This window comes from Garra rufa, chromosome 9, assembly GCF_049309525.1.
Source record: "Garra rufa chromosome 9, GarRuf1.0, whole genome shotgun sequence".
Classification (NCBI taxonomy): Eukaryota; Metazoa; Chordata; class Actinopteri; order Cypriniformes; family Cyprinidae; genus Garra; species Garra rufa.
This window is the reverse complement of record NC_133369.1, coordinates 35,462,531-35,486,577: the sequence shown is the minus strand read 5'-3', so window position 1 is coordinate 35,486,577 and position 24,047 is coordinate 35,462,531. Positions and strand designations below refer to the sequence as shown.

Sequence of the window (24,047 nt, the reverse complement as noted above, 5' to 3'; positions counted from 1 at the left end):
TTCTTCAGTTTTTGAGAAAAATATTTCAGGATTTCTTTCCATATAATGGACTTCTATGGTGCCCCCAAAATGCAGTTTAAACGCTGCTTCAAAAGGTTCAAAACAGTAAGGGTATGTCAAAAATCTCCCTGAGATGGGAGATGGGAGTTTTTCGACATACCCTAGCTGTACAGCTGCGTTTAAACTGCATTTTGGAACATTTGGGGGCACCATAGAAGTCCATTATATGGAGAGAAATCCTAAAAAGTATTCCTCAAAAAACATAATTTCTTTACGACTGAAGAAAGAAAGAAAGAAAGAAAGAAAGAAAGAAAGAAAGAAAGAAAGAAAGAAAGAAAGAAAGAAAGAAAGAAAGAAAGAAAGAAAGAAAGAAAGAAAGAAAGAGAAAGAAAGAAAGAAAGACATGAACATTTTGGATGACAAGAGGGTGAGTAAATGATCTGTAAATCTTTGCTGAGTGAAAAAGTGAACTACTCCTTTAATGCTGACTGAGATCCCTGACATTTAAAGGTCACCATATCATGTAAATCAGACATTTTCCCCCAGTGTATCTACCAACCCCGAAAATTGTTTTGGTAAGCCTTTCTCTTCAAGCTTGTGAAAACAAACTAGCTGCTCAGATTTCGCTTCGCCGTGATTTAGATCTTAGGGGATCTTATTATAATATTACCGCCCCTTAATGTGCACTTTCCACCCATGGCACCACCATTGTGTTTTTCGCAAGCGACAACGGTGTACCTTTTCTGACGTCATGGCAAAAGTTTAAGCAAAGCATGCTAACTGTTCTGTTGTTGGCTGCACAGACCAGCACAGAACACTATTTAGAGTCCCAGCCTCATTTGACAGTTTAAGCGCAATTAGACATGAAAGAGAACTTACTTTAGTAAGCACATGCCGTGTGACAGCTGCTTTCTGTTTGAGTGTTTCGCATGTGTGCGCTCAGAAAACCACATATCAGAAGTTTAAACCAATTTTGTTTAAAAGGCATGATTTAAGTGTGATATACATGCTAATCAAAACCAAATAGCAGAGTATCTGATTCTGAGCTATGAGGCATAAAGGCACAGCCCTATTCTGGAAAAGGAGGTGGGAAGCAGTACATTTCTACTTCCACTCCAAATAGGCATTATTAAACTGATATAATGATCAGTGGGGTATTTTGGGCAGAAACTTTACAGACACATTTTGGAGACACCTGAGATTTATATTACATATTGTAAAAAGGGGCATAGCAGGTATCCTTTAAGTTTCTTTCTTGGATTAAATGAGTCGGGAGTGGTGGGTTGGTTTTATCTAAGGTGAATACTTGAACTGTAATCACTAACTATGATACAATCTATTCAAGGCCTTCCTAAGATTTCCTCTGCTGTTATCACAGACTCAGCTGACTGAATTTGCATAGTGGAAATACTAGGCTGCCATTTGTTCCTGCTCCTGAGTCCTGACACATAGTCTTTAATGAAACAGTGAGACGCTTCCTACGCTGCCTTCTAAAATGTTGCAATTTAATGCTTCAACTTAAAATAAACGGAAATGAAAAATGTTGCTTTGGCAACTGAAAAATAAGTTTAAGTTGATTAAGGTTTATTTTATTTTTGTGTAATGTTTTATTTTAAGCAATTATTTATTGTTTTAAGCTTTAAAATAATGATAATAACAGGTTAGGGCTCTCTTTACTGCATAAGGTAGGTAAATGTTTAAGTTAAATGTCTTCAGCCAGCTTGATAATACATTGCTCTGAGGAAATGTTAAAGATTGGTGTGGTTCGGATTTTGTGACCAGCCCTTCCTCCACTCAAGGACACGGTAGACGATGAATGAATGAGATAATCGCCTCACCCTCCTCACGGCATTGTGTTTCAATGTTTTGCTTTCATATGTGATAAGATATGTCGGTTACAGTGTTGTGGGGCTACAGGCAACATATTAGCATATGAAAAGCCTTAGGTCATCTAACCTACTTTTCTGTAAACTGGCTGAACACAATATCATGGCACGCTGCCATCTAGTGGATGTCCAGAGAAAATGGCAACGACCGTTGGAAGTCACATTTTCTCACATTTTACAGCAGTTCTCAAAAAGTGAGCACTGTAACCTTTGTTTGCTTGCTTTATTTAGTAACCGTGTGAGATCCAGCAGTCACACTTGTCTTATCTCTAAACTGGCTGTCATTTATGAACTTTGACACACATGCATTAAATAGTTCGGACTACAACCGAAACTACTGAAGTTCAAATTGAGTAAATAGTGACGTGTTTTGTGTCTGTATGGTTCAGGCAATTTGATAAGGCCTTACACATAAAATGGAGCTTACTTTATACACTACCAGTCAAAAGTTTTTGAACAGTAAGATTTTAATGTTTTTTAAAGAAATCACTTCTGCTCACCAAGCCTGCTTTTATTTGATCCAAAGTAGAGCAAAACAGTAACATTTTGAAATATTTCTACTATTTAAAATAACTGTTTTCTATGAAGTATTTTAAAATGTAATTTATTCCTGTGATCAAAGTTCAATTTTCAGCATCATTACTCCACTCTTCAGTGTCACATGATCCTTCAGAAATCACTCTAATATTCTGATTTGCTGCTCAATAAACATTTTTTTATAATAATTATTATTATCATCATCATTATTTAAAACATTTGAGTACATTTTGTCAGGATTCTTTGAATAAAAAGATCCAAAGATTGGCATTAATCTGAAATAAAAAGCCTTTGTAACATTATACACTAGAAATGATAAAAATTAGTACTTTTATTTAGCAAGGATGCTTTAAATTGATCAAAAGTGATGATAAAGATGTTTATAATGTTACAAAAGATTTCCATTTCAGATAAATGCTGTTCTTCTGATCTTTCTATTCATCAAAGAAACCTGAAAATAATAAATGTTTTTCAGCTGCAAATCAGAATATTAGAATGATTTCTGAAGGATCATGTGACTGGAGTAATGATGCAAAAAAATCAGCTTTGAAATCACAAGAATAAATTACATTTTAAAATATATTCAAATAGAAAACAGTTATATTAAATAGTAAAAATCCTTCAAAATTGGATCAAATAAATGCAGGCTTGGTGAGCAGAGGAGACTTCTTTGAAAAACATTAAAAATCTTACTGTTCAAAAACTTTTGACTGGTAGTGTATGTAATTTTTGAGCTCTGTAATATTTAAAAACAATACACTCGTATTGTCGTTGAATTTTAAACTTTCAGCAATAGAATATAATATTATTAATAGCTTTTATTTATTATTTTATTTATTTATTATACCACATATTAAGTAATATTCATATATACACTGTAAAAAAAAGTTGTTTCATAATTTGTTACTTGCTAAGATAAAGTTTTTAGTTTAGCCAACTAAATTATTTTAGTTGTAACTTAAATTAAATTTAAGTAACTTAAAAATTCAAGTTGACTAAACAAAACTACAATTTGCTACAATTTTTTTACAGTGTCTTTTTTATACACACCCAAATGTCACTTCCTAGATGATGATGTTACCTTGTTAAAAAGGATATTATGTTTGTTGTTGTAGTTTGTTTGTTTTCAACCTATTCATGGTGGCAAAAATCAACACACAGTGTTTAAAATTGTATGTGAATGTCATTTGTGTGAGATGTTGTGACGTTAAACGAACCTGTCAAGCTGTCTGTACTTTGCTCTTGTAACACTATCATTAGTGTTGCAATGAAATACTTCACATGTCAGACACCAGTTATTCTGACCCTGACCACATTTTTATCTTTGTTTTAGTTTGTTTACTTGATTATCTGGGTCAAGACAGCACCTGCACACATTCAAGGTCAAGTACATGTGCATGTTTGAGGGTTACAGCTGTATAGTCAACTTCAGTTGCTGAGATCATGCTGCCTGTTCTGACTCACAGAAAAGATTATATCAGAATTCCCAAAACAAAGATTCTGTTTGGCTGCCGTTGCTATAGTAATGTACCACGGTTTGTGTGGTTTGCCAAAGCTGTGCATATTTTATAGGGAAGTGCAATATGTCATATTGGTTAGTTTTTATTTTTGCTTAGTGTGGGAATGGGATTGAGCTATGACCCAGGACAAATTCAAATTCAAACATTGTTTTCTGCATACTAACAGCTCATTTGTTGAGAGCAATTACTTTTGTGCCATGACTGCAATTTTTTTGCCAAATCTTACAGAGAGATGGTATTACACTTTCAACAGCTGTCGCCTGCCATCTGATTGGCTCTTTCCCAAAGATTCCCATTCATCTCCTTATGGCAGTCATCTGTGCATGTTTTGCGATGCACGTTGGCGTTTCCCACATGTCTTCTCATGTTCTTACTGCTGAGTCATGAAAACCTTTTGTCCTCGAATGAATAGAGAATGCATTAGGATTTAATAACCCGGTACTTTAGAAAAATAACCATACACTTTCAACTGTCCTGTTTTGACGTATTAGCTTGTAGAAGGCTCTCAATACTTAGTGTGTTATAGGTGTGTAGGTAATAAGGTAATTCCTTTTGCTTAGGCAGAGTTCTCTATCAGGTAACTTTCTGAATTGTGTACTTACCATCTGTCGGCCAAGTCTGTGCCACATGCGAAGCTAAAGTGCTTTGAAATCGCTCTGGATAGGAGTGTCTAATAAAAATTGTACCTTGACTATAAAATATAAGGTATAAACTGTTGTTTGTGTTTTCAGCTGTTCAAGAGTAGTCTGCAGCTTGTGGGCAAAAGTTTCACCTCGTACTGAACTTCAGTTCTAACTAAAGTAGCAACCTGCTGTGACATTAAACCACCTTGACATTCTCTGTTTGACTTTTGCTTGTGCAGAGAGAGATAGAGAGAGAGGGAGAGAAATTCTAGTCGGGAAAGTTATTGCAGCAAGACTGTTTATGCCGAACATTTTATTATTTTGTTTAATCGCATTAATGTTTTAATTGGTTATATATTGCATATTATTCATATGAGCAATATCACAAGAGTAGTCTTGGGATATGGCTGTATATCGGCACGGTTGTGATTCCCCGTAGGCACGAGGCCGCAGACACAAAAAGAGTAATATTTATAAAATGATACGGGATTTGGACGTCCGCCATTACACTCGGAAAAAACGGTCCCGGCTAGAACACGCGGAGTGATACAAAATTGTGAAAGGGCGTTCCTGTAACGAAGAATATCTCACGGTTCTCAACCAATCAGATTTGAGAACCAGAACGAACTGTTGTGTGTGTGTGTGTGTGTGTGTGTGTGTGTGTGTGTGTGTGTGTGTGTGTGTGTGTGTGTGTGTGTGTGCGTGTGTGTGTGCGTGTGTGTGTGCGTGTGTGTGTGTGTGTGTGTGTGTGTGTGTGTGTATATATATATATATATATGTGTATATATATGTGTATGTGGGTGTGGGTGTGTGAGTATATTAATTTTGTTGTTTTGTTTTTGCTATATTATCAGCATAATAATTTGTGTCAAGAAAAATGTAAATAATAATTTCCATGTTGTTAAATATTTGTCAGTATATTATTTAAATACTTTTTATAAATGGTTTAATAATATGAATAATTATTATAATAATAGTGTGTGTATTGTAGATGACCTTCTGTGCTTCGTGGTTAAGGCCAAGTGATTTATCATCACAGCTTTACAGTTCCTTACTCTTTGAGTTTGAGTATTGAGTTTGTTCTGCCTATTTATTTATTTATTGTAAGTTTGTTTGTTTTTTATTTGTTTATTATTTTAATTTATTTTATATTTTATATTTATTAAGTTTTTAAAAATCTTGGTTTACAATTTTCCAGTCATTTGCTATGTGATTCTTTGTGGGATTTTAAGATTTGTTTGTGTATTTATTTATTTATTTGTGTATTTATTTATTTAAACGTGTGTATATATTACTTAATATTTGAGCATTTTATAATAATGATAATAATACTAATAATAATGTGTTTATTGTTGTTGTTGTTGTTGTTGTTATTATTAGTATTAGTGTATTATGTATTCAGTTTGTTTTAGAATTTAGGTTTGGGGATTTTGAATACTACAGTAGGTTTCCATTGTGGACTCAGATATTTGAACCCCAATGTATTTTATCACATGAATTATTTTTTATATATGCACTACTAGTCAAACGTTTTTGAACAGTAAGATTTTTAATGTTTTTACTATTTAAAATAACTGCTTTCTATTAGATTTTTTTTTTTCTGCTTACCAAGCCTGCATTTATATGAAGTACAGCAAAAATAGTACAATTTTAAAATATTTTTACTATTTAAAATAACTGCTTTCTATCTGAATATATTTTAAAATGTAATTTATTCCTGTGATTTCAAAGCTGAATTTTTAGCATCATTACTTCAATTTAAAGCTTTCTATTAATCAAAGAATCCTGAAAAAAATGTACTCAACTGTTTTAAATATTGATAATAATAATAAAATGTTTCTTGAACACCAAATCAGCATATTAGAATGATTTCTGAAGGATCATGTGACACTAAAGACTGAAGTAATGATGCTGAAAATTTAGCTTTGATCACAGGAATAAATTACATTTCAAAATATATTAAAATTGAAAGTAGTTATTTTAAATAGTAAAAATATTTAATGATATTACCACTTTTGCTCTATTTTTGGATCAAATAAATGCACCAAATGCTTGGTGAGCAAAAGAAAAAAAAACATTACAAATCTTACTGTTCAAAAACTTTTGACTGGTAGTGTATTTTTTAAATTACATTTTAATACTGTGTACATTTAAGCAATGTACATATGTACCATTGTTGAGATAGTTGTGCTGCTTCTCTTTCTTTCCCTCTTACACTCACTGACACAGTCAACAGCTGTTAAACTACTAGATTTATCTCTGAGCCAGTTCCCCTGAGGCTGTCTAACTTCCTGCCTAACACACGCCCCCAAAAACCCCTGTTCTGCAGCCCGTTTTGCATGAAGTACTGTAAGTCGCATATGTTTTTAATGAAAAGGAAAAACTGATCCAGGGTCAGGAGGACAGGAACAATAAGAACTGAAGCTGACTGGCCTGAGAGAAAATCGGTCTATGTTTAGTGAGGGGGCCATGTGACCGGTGTCATCAGCATGCCTGACATGGCTGGGCTGTGTCCGCGTTTGCTCACTGCCTCCTCCCTCGTCTTTTCGCTCTCCCTCTTTTCCTCCCTTAACTACTCATTCTGTCGACGCCGTGTCTGATCCTTGAAGGAGTGGAAAATGTAAGTTTGGGAGAGTGAACAGAGAGCCTGTGCCTGCAGCACCATGAGTGAGTACTACTGTTCTTCACTCTCACTGAACTTTCGCTCACTATAAGACTTTTTATCGGCTGTGTCTGACTGTACAGCTGTAAGCAGAGATTTTATATAGGTGACCTTCTGTGCTTCAGGGTTAAGGCTGAGTTGTTTGTATTAAGGGTTCATTTAACTGTGAGTTCGTAAGTTGTACTGCCTCATAAAAAAAAAAATATATATATATATATATATATATATATATATATATATAGTAATTTTCCCACGTTTTCTGTAAGATTCTTTGTATATTTTTTAGAAAGCGTATTTTTTATTTTATTTTTTCATTTTAAAGATTTGCAAACATGCACACATATGTGTAGCAATAGCACATGGGTCAAAATTATCGATTTTTCTTTTATGCAAAAACTCATTAGGATATTAAGTAAAGATCATGTTCCATAAAAATATGTTGTAAATGTCCTATTGTAAATATATCAAAACTTAGTTTTTGATTAGTAATATGCATTGCTAAGAACTTCATTTGGACAACTTTAAAGGCGGTTTTCTCAAAATGTAGATTTTTTTTGCACCCTCAGATTCCAGATTTTCAAATAGTTGTATCTCAGCCAAATATTGTCCTATCGTAACAAACCATACACCAAGGGAAAGCTTATTTATTCATTTATTTTTGTGGTCCTGGGTCACATATAGTAAGATTTAGAAGTCAGTGATTCAAAATCTAAATTAAAAACTTGAATTCAACTACCAGCTTTACTATTAAAAGACAAAATGGCAAGGAACTATGTGTTTTAACAAAAACAAAACAAGCATTTGAAGCAAGATTTTCATGCTTGCATTGAAGCACAAGATGCTCTTTGAATTATACTTAAATTCCTTCAAACTTCAAACTACATTCAAAATGATTTAACAATGCATAAACAAAATGCACTGGATATAGTGCAGAATACACAGGTCTGTTATTTTTTTTTTATATACAGGTCTGTTATTTAATCATGTGTCTGTAATAGACCTTCTGGGAATATGCGACCCTGCACCACAAAATCTTAAGTAGGACGAGTATGTTTGTAGCAATGGCAAAAAATAAATTGTATGGGTCAAAATTATAGATTTTTCTTTTATGCCAAAAATAATTAATTATTAAATTTCCTACTGTAAATATATCAAAACTTAACTTTTGATTAGTAATATGCATTGCTAAGAACTTTATTTAGACAACTTTAAAGGCAATTTTCTCAGTATTTTGATTCTTTTGCACCCTCAGATTCCAGATTTTCAAATAGTTGTATCTCAGCCAAATATTGTTCTATCCTAACAAACCACACATCAATGGAAACCATATTTTTCAGCTTGTTTTATAAATCTCAAGTTAAAAAAAATTGACCTTTATGACTGATTTTGTGGTCCAGGGTCACATATTCTTAGTGGAACAGAGTGTTTAATGGTGAAGGAGACTGGAAGGGCAGCATGATTTGGTTGCTAGTGTTGTAAAATACAAGCCTGAAATAATCACTCACACATGCAGTCGCTTTCCAGGGCAGACAGACACTGCACTTCAACACACTGTTGTCCCCTGATGTCAAAAGAGGAGACCAGTATATAGGCTGTGTATAAGCTTTCTGGGAGGGTTAGGTTTGGGGGATAGAATGTACAGTTTGTACAGTATAAAAATCATTATGTCTATGGAAAATCCCCATAAAACATGAAAACCCAATGATGCGCTGCTGTGAATTTTTCTCCGCTGCACCTTTTGAGCAAAGTCTGACAGGTTTTGTTTTGACATGCTCTTGGATTTTTTACTAGTTGCCTCAAGATAAACAAAGAGTTAGATAAACAAAGTTCTTTAGTTAGATTTTAACAGAACGAAACGTTCACCCCTTACTAAAAGAATCAACATAATCCAAACTTTTTTATCTGTCTGAAAAAAAAGAAAGAAATGTGATTTTTATTTTTGTCTGTTTATGTGGCTGATATGCGTTCACGCCATTCTGTATAATACAGAGTAAGTTACCCTTTCAGGGGCCTCATGCTTCAGTGCAGAGTAGTGTACTGTAGAGAAGAGTGCCTGAGCCATACAAGACTATTGGGGAAGTTTAATCATACTAGTTTTCTAAATTATTCTTGTATACTAAACCTTTGATGATAAACTATTTTACCACAATCCTCAAGTGAGGTCCACCAAACAGAGAAATCACTGTTGGGTTGATGATACACAAGGCAACTTTTTGAGCAATGTTGCTTAGGCACTTTTCCATTGAGAATGGATAACAAATTTCTATCTGGATATTTTAGATTGTTTGTGGGCTCTGTGTCTCACCTGGTTGCCCATTGACAGCGACATTGCCCAAAGTTGCCCAGCAACATTTCTCAAACAGTACTTAACCATTTGTTTATTGGAATATGTAAGTAATTATTGAATTATTAGAATATAATGAATACCTGAGGTAGTAATGCAGCCACAATGGAAATTGGAGTGGCTGTTACACCTCAGGCGTGCACTGTTTTCTTATAATTCAAGGGACCAGAGTCAATTATTTTGTTTGTACTATAATTACCACACCTCCAGACATTAAGATGTTTTATTTCAACACATTCTTTAGGTTTTCGTCTTAAGCATATCATCCAAACACCTCCACTGCTAATTCCAAAACGTCATTTGATTTTAGATCTAGTATCGGAGGGTTGAGCCAGATTATGTCATGATCTGGGCTGGGGGTTTTCCCTCAGCCACCTGAGGTCGCTGTTCCCCTTGCACTGCACTTCCCTGATCGTTCACACCTGTCTTTGTCATTAGCACTCATCATTACACTCACATCTGTTCACTATTACCGGACTATAAAGTTGCTCTTCGCCCACCATTCATTCTGTCTGCATTGTCTTCCGTACGGTTTGTTTCTGTTCATGTCCTGCTTTATTCTAGTTCTTGTCGTGTGTGCCGTGTTGGCCTTTTGTTTGTTTGTTTATTTGTGTTTATTTAATTAAAATCTTCTTCCCCGCATTTGGACCCAGACCCCTTCCCTTCTCACGTGACAGAATACAACCAGCAAATATGGGTCCAGCAGGGAGGTTGCTGAACATCCGCCAGGGAGACCGGAGCATGGAGGATTACGTCAGGGACTTCATTGGAGTGGCTGGGCAGTCGACCACCAAGAAGACCTGCCTCGTGTTTTTTTTTTTGGGAGGTCTGGCTGAGCCCTTCAAGTCCAGTATGCCGTACTGGCTCCCCGAGGAGTCACTAGAGGAGTACATCAGTCGGGCTCTGTACTTGAGGGGCTCGGCCTTCAGGGTGGAGTTGGCTGCGGAACCTGCTCACGTTCCTATGGCGTTGGTGACCGCTCACGTTCCTCTGGCGGCAGTGCCCGCTGACGTTCCCCTGGCGGCAGTGACCGCTCACGTTCCTCTGGCGGCGGTGCCCGCTGATGTTCCGCTGGCGGCGGTGCCCGCTGACGTTCCTCTGGCGGCGGTGCCCGCTCACGTTCCTCTGACGGCGGCGGTGCCCGCTCACGTTCCCCTGGCGGTGGTGCCCGCTGACGTTCTGCTGGCGGCGGCGCTGCCCGCTCACGTTCCTCTGACGGCGGCGATGCCCGCTGACGTTCCCCTGGCGGCGGTGCCCTCTGACGTTCCGCTGGCGGCCGCGCTGCCCGCTCACGTTCCTCTGACGGCGGCGCTGCCCGCTCACGTTCCTCTGATGGCGGTGTCCGCTGACGTTCCTCTGGCGGCGGTGCCCGCTCACGTTCCTCTGATGGCGGCGGTGCCCGCTGACGTTCCTCTGGCGGCGGTGCCCGCTCACGTTCCTCTGATGGCGGCGGTGCCCACTCACGTTCCTCTGACGGCGATGCCCGCTCACGTTCCTCTGGCGGCGGTGTCCGCTCACGTTCCTCTGGCGGCGGTGTCCGCTGACGTTCCTCTGGCGGCAGTGCCCGCTCACGTTCCTCTGATGGCGGCGGTGCCCGCTGACGTTCCTCTGGCGGCGGTGCCCGCTCACGTTCCTCTGATGGCGGCGGTGCCCACTCACGTTCCTCTGACGGCGATGCCCGCTCACGTTCCTCTGGCGGCGGTGTCCGCTGACGTTCCTCTGGCGGCGGTGTCCGCTGACGTTCCTCTGGCGGCGGTGCCCGCTGACGTTTCTCTGGTTGCGGTGCCCGCTCCGGTGCCCGCTCACGCTCCTCCGGCGGTGGTGCCCGCTCACGTTTCTCCGGCGGCGGCGGTGTCCGCTCGCGTTCCTCTGGCGGCAGTGTCCGCTCGCGTTCCTCTCCCGACGGCGGTGCCCGCTCACGTTCCCCTGGCGGCGGTGTCCGCTCGCGTTCCTCTCCCGACGGTGGTGCCCGCTCACGTTCCCCTGGCGGCGGTGTCCGCTCGCGTTCCTCTTCCGACGGCGGTGCCCGCTCACGTTCCTCTGATGGCGGCGGTGCCCACTCACGCTCCTCCGGCGGCGTCGGTGTCCGCTCGCGTTCCTCTGGTGGCGGTGCCCGCTCACGTTTCTCCGGCGGCGGCGGTGTCCGCTCGCGTTCCTCTGGCGGCGGTGTCCGCTCGCGTTCCTGTGGCGGCGGTGTCCGCTCGCGTTCCTCTCCCGACGGCGGTGCCCGCTCACGTTCCTCTGGCGGCGGTGCCCGCTCACGTTTCTCCGGCGGCGGTGGTGTCCGCTCGCGTTCCTCTGGCAGCGGTGTCCGCTCATGTTCCCCTGGCAGCGGTGTCCGCTCATGTTCCCCTGGCGGCTCACGTTCCTGAGTCGGGTCACGCCCTGCCCGAGCTCCCAAGCCCTACGCTGGTGTCGCCCAGCCTTCCGGACCCTTTGTCTCCGGGCGTACTGCCGTTACACGGGCCTGGCCCGCCATCCCTCCCCCTGGTTCACCATTTCACCGTTCCTCCTCCCACCAGATTTTTTTTCTCGGCCTTGTTGAACGTCTGGGAGCCGTTCCTTGAGGAGGGGGTACTGTCATGACTCTGGGCTGCGTGTTTTCCATTCCCCACCAGAGGTCACTTTCTCCCTTTCTCCCGCACCCCGCTCCAGTAATTGTGCACTCCTGTCTTGTTACACACACCTGCCACACTCGTTACACCCACAGCTGTTCCACATTATCACTATTTAAGTCTTCCCTCTCCCTGCATTCTGTCTGGTTGTATTGTTCTCTGATGTCTTATTTCCAGAAGTCTGTCTTTCTTATGCTTTGTGTGTGCCGTGTTGGCCTTTTGTTTGTTTATTGTTTTATGATTAAAAAGACCTTACCTGCATTTGGACCCTGACCTCATTTCTGCCCGTGACAGATTAATCCAGTTATTAATAAACTTATTAGACAGAGAGAGAGAGTGAGAGAGAAATAAAGCCTGTGTGAATTACCTTTCAACAGTCTCTCAACAGTGTTCGGCAGCATTCATCTTCTTCAAAATCAGCATTGGTATTACCCCGCTAGTGAGAAATGTCATGTAGTTTTTAAGTTGCTAAAATATTTTACTCATAAAAATTGTCAGAGCAGAATTGACAACACATTTCTGTGAGAGTGTAAATAATAGAAAAGTAGTAAAATAATAAAACAGTTTTATAGCAAAAACATGGAAATAATTTGTCGTTTTTATTTTACTATATTTATTTGCTCAGTGTCGTTGTGGGTTTTGGTTCTTTGGTTGTTGTAAGCTGTAAGGACCTTTGAAATAATTAAAACATTGGGCAAAGTGAAATGGACACGTAATGTCAATACCTGCCTCAAACTACTTTAGCTGTGTGTTTTCCTGAAAATAATTCCACACCTTAGAACATTCATCAGCCAATCAGATTCAAGCAATCAGTAGCCCAGTAGTATAATTAGCAATTAATGTGAAATATATTGTGTATATATAGTTTGTATGTTGTTGTTGTTTTTTTAGACATATAACCTGTTTTATGTTGTGCCGTTTGTAGTGGTTCTTATGTCATTAAAAAAAAGGTTTGGTACATTGTACATTGTATTTTGAAATTTCTTCATAGAGTAAATTAATGGGAACAGTTGTGGACCAGGCAGTTGAAAAAGTAAGCAGGCACGGTTTTACTATTGTGCTACCTGCTATACCCTTTTAAACATGCAGTTGAAACTGTGACTGAAGGTCTTTCATTGTTTAAATATCCCTATAAGGATCTTGTCAATTTTGGAGTTCTTTAACCATTACCTTTCTAAAACATTAGCTATTACCTTTTAACAATTTAGTTTTTTTGTTTTATTAAAATTATAAAATGTTAAAATAATGCTTAAAATAATAACAATTTAACAATTGGCTACATTTATGCAAAGATTGTTTCATATACAGTCAAACCAAACATTATTGAGATATAATTTTTAATATTTTTTAATAGTAGGTGCAGGACACTATAGTTCATTTATGTAAGTGAGCATAGCAAAATAAAGTAAACTGGCATATTATACCAAATAAATCTTCATACAGTTGACTATCAGTAAAATTGATCAACATTTGGGACCAGAAATTATTCAATTTGACCTGACCATGTTTTGCTTAAGAGTTTTTTGTTTTTGTTTTTCTTTAATTGCTAATGCAACCTTTTTACACCACAGACTGAATAAAATTAAGCACTGCTTGGTCATTGGTCAACAAAGTGTTGATGGTTGTGTAAATATTGTCATACTAACAGTCTGAATAATTTTTGGTTGATTGTAATCCATTACAGACCTTTCTATCAAAGTTATCTGACATTATCAAGATGAATTTGTTCTTGATGAGTTCTTGTCATATTGTATTGTATCGATGAGTTCTTGTCATATTGTATTACCATTTTCTAAACTATAGTGAAAAATTATGATAATGCGAGAAATGTTGAAGGTGTCTGAATAAATGTTGGTTTGACTGTAGGTGTTAATCTCAAACTCATTCACTCATTCTCATTCACATTACATATAGTATTCAAGTCAATACTCTATGAATTACCCAAAGTCTTTCCCCATTTCTGTTTGCGCAATAACTGTAAATATCACCTTGAACCATAGTGTCAGTGACGAAAGTAAATATCAAACATCTGTAACACTGAAACTTGTCCAGGGTTTTTCATTTACACAGTTGGGGTTCGATGAAAATGGTTATGAATCCTGAAAGTTTACAGGTGTAAGTTTGGTTGTAACATGGGATTGTCACTCTTGTAAAGAAACTCAACTTTGTGTGAACCTAAAGCTGGAATAAACTACATGACTTTACCCAAGACTTTTGCTCCAGTTTACAATCTGGAGAAGTTTCTAGTTGCTGATATCCAAGCCAGTCTGCAGATTTGAGTTGACAGATCTCATTAAAAATCTCATAGTGTATGACAGTCGCAGACTTTTCAGCCATGTTTCCCGACCAGTCGGTGGATATAAAAAACACGTTTGATATTTTGAGCCATCTCCTGGATCTCCAAATCATGTGTTTCTGTGTGAATTTGTTGTGTTCAGAGTGACTTCAAAGTTTGGTAGCGTGTGAGCCTTAGTAATTCCGTATATGATGACAAATCCTCCCTAGTGTTTTAATGACCTAGTGTTTTAAAAATCTGTTTAGATTTTACAAACTGTGTGGTGTATTCCAGCCATTTACCTGTATTAGGCACTCAAATACAAGTCTGTCTGTGAATATAGCCATTATTCTATACTTTAAACTGGTATTTTAACTTATAAAACTACAAACAGCAGCTTCAAAATCATGAAGACTTCATTTGGAGTTGCACTGTATCTTTGGCACAAACTTGGTGACCTTGTGTAAAGGTGAACACTGTTTTTATGCTTGATCAAGGAGCCAGCACTGTGCCACATGACATTAGTGCACTCAAAGACCCTGTCTCTCGCTGCTGACCGTCAGTGGTTCATTGGCATTGCAGGCCGTCATTTGGCATTACAGCTGTAATGGGGGTTGCATTGTTGCAAGGCCAGTCCCATTCTAGAGGTTAAATCCCTGTGCTTAGTTAAACACAAGTATGCGGCTTCCATCACACATGGTGGTTGAGTCTCTAATTTGCCACATATTTCAGTCCTACAATTCGGCTTGTAGCTATATAGTCATTACTGTACAGAAGTTAGTTGTTATAATGGTGTTGGTGGTTTGGAATAAGGGCTGTTTGTCTGACAGAGGAAAGGCTGCTGTGTTGAACAACAGCATGTTGTCTGAAGGGAGGATGGGCAGATAAACATATTCTGGTAAGACAGTGGCTACTTGAGAATTAGCTTGAACATTGAACCTCAGTATTTTTCCACAATCTGTGTGTTTCATGTCAATTGTTCTGTATTGCAATTTGCTGTTTATTTGTGTGTCCATTGATGAACTCTTGTCTTAAAAGGTTCCTGCAGAAAAAAAATCCACTTGTGTTGTGTAGTGTAGATGTGTAGTTCTACATTGGATCACTAGAGGTCAGTCTAAACTTGCACTTGATGCATTTTCATGTATAAGTGCTTATTTTGGCCCCAAATGTGTCTTTGTCCTCACCTTTGTATTGATAGTAAATTATTATATTATTACACTGTTATTATACAGTTATTACAAGTTGTAATATACACTTTTTTTCTGTATTTTCTCCATCAGCCCTGTTGAAATGTTGGAAAAAATAGATCTATGCCTTTCCAGAATGATTTTTCTCACCATGTTTTCTCTCTCTTCTTGCCAGATGTGTGTAACAGCACTGATCTTCCTGAGGTGGAAATCATCAGTTTGCTTGAGGAGCAGTTGCCTCATTATAAGTTGAGAGCTGACACAATATATGGCTATGACCACGACGACTGGCTCCATACACCTCTCATCTCACCGGATGTCAACCTCGACCTGACCACTGAACAGATCGAGGAGACCCTCAAATACTTCCGTAAGCACAGATTCATTCACTCTCATATTGTTCCTCTGCTTTTTTTGCTTTAATTCGCTGTTTTTTTTTTTCTGCATCTCTGTCACTCATTATGAAGCTGTCTTTTCCTCTGACCATATTTTCCTCAAAATAGTAACCACAAATATCTCACACATGCGCTGACACAAAAATAAACACACATATGTAGGCACTCTCATAATCACCATCCATACATACAGTACTTTAACAATGCTGTAACATAAGAATAAACCTAGAATGAAGTTTAAAAACTATTTTTGGTATTATAGCAGGGTTATAAACGTGTTTTTTTTTAAGTGCTGCATCTCTTTACCTGTTTATTTGGAAATACGTGAGTTTTATGCTCAAGTTAAATCAGAAGGTTCTTTTTATAAGTAGCTTACAAAATATTTTACTACGTCCGACAATGTTACCTGCTATAATGCTTATAAAACTATTTTCACATGCATATATTAGTCATATTCTTTTTTTTATTAATTATGTGTAATGAATTTATTGGTTAATTTAAAACAATGTCATTTATATGGTCTCTTATTAATTGAGAATATTTGTAGACAAAAATGTGATTTTGAAATTATGAAAAATGTAAAAGGAGTGGTTTAAATCTTCACATATGTTTTTTCTTATATACACAAAAGAAGAGAATCAGACTTGTGATACTTGAGATATAATTTGGTTAATTCATGTACAGTTGTTCCTATATGACAGCTGTGTTTAGTAGCCACAACACTGGGTTGTATTGCCAGGCAACTGTCCAAAAATACTGGTCATTGGCTGAGTATCCTGTCACTCATAACACCAGTGTTTATAGGAGCAGCTGATAGGTTTGTTAGATAAGTTACATTCATTTTATCCATGATCTGTCCATAAGTTTGATTGAACACTGGGGTCGTCACCATTTGACCACATGCAGAATTTTCATTTATTTTTGTATTTAACAGGCAGATCTGCAGTCGACCTTACATCCTGCCAAACTCTTAACCACTGTGTTGGAATAGTAAAATGACTGTGATCAGCAATGTAGAGATCACGTTTTGGCCTCCCTGGAAAATTATTTTACATAGATATGCAAATATGTTCCAAAATGTCCAGTGCTATAAATAGATAGGATGAAAAGAAAAGCAAATTAGGATTGATTATAATATTCTTTCTCATTTATTTGAAGTTCACCCTTCACCCTTCATTTTAAATTCTGTTTTTGATAGCTGTCTTTTAGTCTACAGTATTGTCATCAGATTATAGATCACAGGAGTTGTACAGTAGAGTTCTGTTAATGATGGCCTGGATCTTATGAGCTGTCATGCAGCTCTTTCATATATTAGCTAAAAATAGTTCAAACTGAGGCCTAGCTCTGGGTTGGGGAGGGACTGTGGCTAACATGATTTTAACCAAATCTCTCACAGTGCATGGCGTTGTTATGTAATATATGCAAACGTTAGTTCCAGTCCTCGAATTGGCCAAGTTTGTTCTCCTGAGTGGCATTGATTTAGAGTACAATAGTACTGGCAGTTTTTAATTTTTTGTTTCACTCTGCTTGTCTGTGATTTCGACATTCCAAACTGGCTGTCATTTTGTTCATTAGTCAACCTGATTTCATGATAAAAATATATCTGTGGAAACTTTTTTGCAAAACGTGTATGTTTCATGACATATTCGATGTGAAATGTCCACTGAGTGGTGCTAAAAGAGTGTAGTGGCGCTATAACTAATACTCTGTGACGTTTTAAAATAATGTACGATCTGCACTACAGCTAAACCTACCCGATAGTATGAACAAAAGCGAATGTGATGCAAATTTTGTTCATTGTTTTTCTTGTTCGTTTTTTTTTTTTTTTTACGGGATTTGTACCCAAGGATTCCACATCCTAAATCCAATTTTGTGCCGGCTGAGCTAGCAAGCAAGCTCGTTACGTCTGGAAAGCAAAACATATGGAGCTGTAATCATAACTGTGCATGAAAAGGATTACAAGAGCTGGCTGTTTTACCGTCTCTAGTTGGAAACTGCAGTGATATGTACTTATTGGTACGTATTTTGTTTTCTTGTGAAAAAGTTTCCTTAGGTGCGTTTTCGTCATGAGATCAGGTAGGCCGTAGTGGTGTGGATTTTTGAAATAACTCTTTGTTCAAGTTGCATCTTTACACTAATAGGTGGAAACCATTGACGGAGGCTTGGATTATTCATTAGTCATTGAATTATTCACTCAAGTGATTTGTGTAAAACGACTTATTTATTTAGAAATAAACACCTCTACTTTATGCTGCTTGGAAACACACAATAGTTGATCCTGTGTCTTTGTTTAAAACTCTTTTTATTGTTGTTCTTAAACCAAAAATTAACTCAGTACTGTGAAAATTACAAAATAAGAAATTGTTTTGTTCACTTCCAGAACAAAAATTTACAGATAATTTACTCACCCCCTTTTCATCCAAGATGTGCATGTCTTTCTTAATAATTTTGAACTTCCAAAATGCAGTTTAAATGCAGCTTCAAAGGGCTCTAAACAATCCTAGCCAAGGAAGAAGGGTCTTATCTAGCAAAATGATCTGTTATTTTCTAAAAAAAAAATATATATATATATTTATATACTTTTTTTAATCAGCTGTCAAATGTTCGTATTGTCTAGCTCTGCGTCAACCCTGTGTGTAAACTGTGTGTATTCCAGTTCAAGACAGTTAGGGTAGGTCCAAAAACTCCCATCTCATTTTCTCCTCCAACTTCAAAATCACCCTAGACTGCTAAAGGAGTACCAACCCAGTGTTTAAAAAGTGAACGTGCAAAGAAGATCAAACGCCCTTTACAAAAAAAGGTAAAACAGCGATGTAGAACGATTTCGAAGTTGGAGAAGAAAATGAGATGGGAGTTTTTGAGGACAAATGAAGACAAATGCGCACTTTTAAAGATTTCCGGTGCTGATATATGAATAGTCTCTTATCGGTAAAAATCCAGAAGGCCGTTGCCTGTGTGATCAGCATATTTGTGTATTTATATGAATTAAAGTCATATTGGTATTGCTTAGTGATTGCTGTGTGAAAGGGGCAAATGTCATACCCCCATTGTTTTTAGCCTTAAATTATAATTTACTATAATGCAAAATACATTAGTAGTGGTAATGGTAGTAGTAGCAGAATTATATTTTTCATGTAGATTAAAAGGATAGTTCACCCAAAAATAAAAAATTCTATCATTAATTACTCACAATCATGTCGTTCCAAACCCGTAAGAGATTAGTTCATCTTCAGAACACAAATTAAGGTATTTTTGATTAAATCCGAGAGCTTTCTGACCCTGCATAGACATGTGCAACACATGTGTGTGCTGCTGCTGTAGGAGCCGGTGTTCTGACGTAGAACCCTGATACACTGCGATTTGTTTACAAGCAGAGGAGGACACACATGTGTCGTGGTACACAGAAGAGAAGAAATTGTTAAATGAAGTAATTTTTGTTTTGTTTTTTTGGCGCACAAAAGGTATTCTCATAGCCTCATTACTAGGGCTGGATAATTAATCGAAAAGTAATCAAAAATGAAACATAAATGTAATTTTCCCATGTTGATTATTTTGGCTACATAATCCTGTTATCACTTTTCCATTAAAAACATACCCCACATTAGTGTTGTCAAAAATATCGATATTTCGATAAATATCGATACTGAAATATCTGAACGGTACCAATACTAATTTCCCGAAGTATCGATACTAGCCGAGCTGTCACTTTCACTTCTCCACAAAGGCGCGTGACCGCAGTGCATGTCTCGTCTCATTCAAGTGAAGAGAATAGAAAGGCGAGTGCGGCGATGCCGCGACCGACTTTGTTTGATAAAGAACACAGCAGGAGTGCTATCTGGAAATATTTCGGATATGAAGCAAATGAACATGGAAAGCCGAAGTACACAAGCAAGCCAATATATAAGAGTTGCTACAGAGCAGTGCTAACAAAAGGCACTAACACCATTAATTTCGCAAAGCACCTGAAAGACAGACACCCGGATCTTTATAAAAAATTTCGAGAGGTTGGTAACTGTGCTCATTTTAACATTACTGAATCATTAAAGATTGCCTATTATTGTTGCTAATATGAGTGTTGTCCCGTTTTTTATCGTAGTTCGTTAATATAATCTGATTGAGGAATCTTAGACGAGTAAATACTTTAACTGCGGTCAAATGTAAATTAACTGTGCTTATTTAACTTTATTTAAAAAAAACTAATCGTTACTTCAATTCTGCAATTTGTCTTAATGTCTATCCAGAGCATTGTTTTCACGTGTGACGCACGCATGTTTGCTTGCATGGATCGGTGATTGTGAATCCGGCATTAAAATCTGTTCATCAAATAATATTAATGTATTAACTAGCATTTATGAACGATGAGCAATGCATTTGTTACAGTAAATTTTAACCTTTGATAACCGTAGGTAATAAAAATACAACGGATCATGTTAGCTCTGGTCCAATAAAAAATATTAACAGATAGAACTTTAGATTTTAATTAGTTCATGTATTAGTAAATAATAGTTTAAATTAACTTTTATTATTAAATTAACTGAGATTAATAAATGTTTTGGAAGTATTTTTCATTGTTTAGTCATGTTAACTAATGTTAACAAATATCTGTTACCATTAACTTTAGTTCGGAGATTAGTTAGATAGTTCAGTTAATTTTAAAAGTGTGGTCTAAAAAGAAAAAAAAAGTTTACGACCTACACTACCAGTTGTATTTGAACAGCTAAGAAAGTATGAAGCAAACTCAAATGAAGCTAAGAAGCTAAACAGGGCTGTAGCAGTGTACATACAGTATGCATACTGTACCTCATTGTCATGTTCTAGACTTATTATATGTTATATTTATCTTTAAATTTAAAAAAATTACCCCCTTAATATTGTGGCAGTTTTTTTTCTTTGTGGTATCGAAAATAGTATCGAATATCGATATTTTTCAAGGTATCGTATCGAAGTTAGAAATTCCAGTATCGTGACAACACTACCCCACATACCCCGTATGTAGTTGGCGCTATATGGATGTGTCTGACCGTTTCGCTTGCTACTATTCAGCTGCACAGACACTCTGCACAGACACTTGGATATCGCACATTTTTCTGGGATAACATTTTTCTTGCTGCTACTTACATATTTCAGATAATACGCCATATTTGAGGTCGATGAATGATGAGCATTTGGATGTCCTGCCCGATGTACTGGATCACCATAAAGACCAGCCGGTAACGATATGTCAGTCACAGAATGCGTGACCTCACCACGTCCTGTGTTTTTTTTTTTTTTTTTTTTTTTAGTCTTCTGATCTGCGACTAAGCTACAAATCAAATTTTGGTCGATCCTGCCGTTTTTCATCGACTATTGGTTAGTCGACTATTAGGGGGCAGCCGTACAGAATTTAAACTTTTACACGCACCACTGCTCCTCAATGTCAGTTCCAAAACAGTGGACCAATCATAAGACTATGGAGGTGGGGCAAGCATTGCAAGCTTTTGTTTACAGTAGATGGTTGGCATGTCAATTTTGTATATGACGGCAACATGGAGGAGTAGGCTTTCTGCCTAGAGCTGAAGAGCTTTGCCCGAAGCCGACGGGACCCAACAAGACCCGGGCTTAATTTCCATCATTTTACACTGGCTCGGGCCAGGCTGGGGCTTGCACGGTAAATGAGCGGTCATGTGATGTGTTTCGATTAGCATGAGAAAGATGAGAAAGTACATGCTAAGGTGAAACGGAGGCTTGCCTCTGGCAATTATGTCTTGATTACGTTAAGAAAGACTCATTTTTATTGGCGCGTTGGCCTAGGCCTATTTAGAGTGCTGAGATGTTACGATGTTACAGAGGACTTCTTCTATTTCTTTTTTCCAAGTGGCCTATAGCCTTCCTTAGTCATGAATAAACTATGCTAAATTATTTATAAATTACTCATTTTTGACAAAAGCTGTGTGCTTTTTCAATAATGTTGGGCTGTAAACGGATTTGGGCTTTTAAAAAGCTGTCAATTAAAATATACTTCTCGGGCTCGGGCCGAATTCTGTTAGGCTCGGGCCCTGTCGGGCCTAACTTTTAAGGCCCGATTACTGCTCTATGACTATTTTAACAATGTACTACTTCCTACCTTTCTGGGTCTTGATAGCATAGCAATAATAAACATGATGATTGGTTTCTTTCATTGTAAAGGAAAGCACTTAAGTACTTAAATGTCATAAAAATAATTATACAATTTAAAAAACTAAAATGTTAATAGTCCTTCATGCATTTTCTTTTTCTTCTAATTGTGTGGATTTCATTGTGACAGTACTCATCAAGTCAGAGGTAACAAGGTAATTATAGGCATGATTGTTCGTTTTGTTTCCTTCAATCACTTCTCATATCATACAACTCCATAAAGCCATTATTACCCTACCAGCATGATGTCATCAGTATGAGCCTTTCACCAGTGAGCCGATGAGGTGGCAACTGGAAAGTCATCAGTAGCAGGTCCGCGGCACAGGAAAATGACATCATAACTGAACGCAAGCATGTGATTGGATAATTTACACCATTCAAGAATACACAATCAAATTCAGTACAGTCAAATAATCTGTTTTTACCTAGCTTTACAATGAATATGAATGACAAAAGCCTTTGCATGAAGTAAATAAGTAAGGACTTTTGTGGTCAATAAAAATCCAGGACCGCTGCAGATTAAGTGCATGTCCTTTTTTCCACCAGCCTATTTGTAGCAGTCCTTGGCAGAGTGAATTGCAGAGAGTCAGCTGCTTCTTTTGGCAGGCAGACAGAAGCAGAGCACCTGCCATCATTGTACCAGCTGCTTACATGTGAGCTGAGCACCAAAATGAAAGATTCCACGGATGCATCACTACCACTGCAGAAAGGATCAATGGAAGAGTGATGGAGAAATAGAGGGAAGTTAAGCAACAAAGCACATGCAGAACCATGCAGTCACTAACACAGCCTAGACTCAGAGCCAGTTGCCATGGCAACCTTTCTAGAGGGAGGCGCCTTGGAAACAGAGAGAGATGAGGAGACAGGGTCGGGCTGTGACGAAGCAGCTATGATGAAGTGCTTTCTGATTGGCTGGCTTTGCTGGTAAGCCCTGCCCCCCGGAGTGTGATACAACCTTGACTATAGCGGTACAGTTTCCTGCGCAACACTGCTGGATTTTAGAGAAGCTGCATTTTTTCTTGTTCTCTGACCTTATTTGTGTAGAATGTCTTGTGACTAGTTAGTGGTAGATCAGGCTACCGGGCTGCTGGAAGAATGGGCGACCGTAGGTGCATGTATGTGTATGTGACCTCAGATGCTGGACGGGAGAGGCTGCAGCTCAAGACTGAAGGAGACTGAGCATGCAGAGGTTTGTGGAGGCTGATTACTACGAGCTGGACTGGTACTATGAAGAGTGTGCTGACGGTAAGACCATGCAGGAAAAATCCTGGGGGAGAGAGGGGGCGGAGGGGTGGGGAGAGATACCCGTGGGAATGAAACACCTTTAGAAAGTTGGTTAGTAGCAAGGTCTGCCATGGATGAGGCTGTGAAAGAATGTTGATCCAAAAAAGATTTGGGCCGAGGTATGGGAATGATGTGGTAATGTGGAGAGTGACTTGGTTTAGTTGGCCTCTCGGCTCCTGTGTTGCATCAGACTCAGCACCATTTTACCTTGAAGGGTAACTTTTTCAAATTACTTGCATTGATAAGTCACAAAGTTTATGTAATGTCTAAAAGGTCAGATGTTCATATGCAGTGAATCTATAAAAATATATAGTGGGGTCAAAGTCTGAAACACATTTTTCTACATATTTTATTATTCCTATATTAGATTATTAATTTTAGTGAAAAGTTCATTAAAAATGGATTTATTTTTTATTATTATTATTATTATGTCTTTTGCCTCAATAACAGCATCATTTAAGCTGACATAAAATTCACAAATTTGTGCAAAACCTGATGATCATGTAATCCAAAAGTATTAAAGAATGTTTCAGACAGAATCTTGTGGCAGGGAAAAATAAACTAAT

The 24,047-nt window shown here is 38.1% G+C and overlaps 1 protein-coding gene across 1 annotated transcript in view; it reads left to right on the top strand.

Annotated features, from left to right (window-relative positions):
• The first annotated feature begins 7,004 nt into the window (after window positions 1-7,004).
• Window positions 7,005-24,047, top strand: part of trak1a (trafficking protein, kinesin binding 1a) — a 47,337-nt gene continuing 30,294 nt past the window's right edge. Inside the window, exons 1-2 of the mRNA XM_073847840.1 lie at window positions 7,005-7,233; window positions 15,825-16,019. Coding sequence (XP_073703941.1) covers window positions 7,230-7,233; window positions 15,825-16,019 — 199 coding nt within the window. The 5' untranslated portion in view covers window positions 7,005-7,229. The remainder of the gene's footprint in view (window positions 7,234-15,824; window positions 16,020-24,047) is intronic.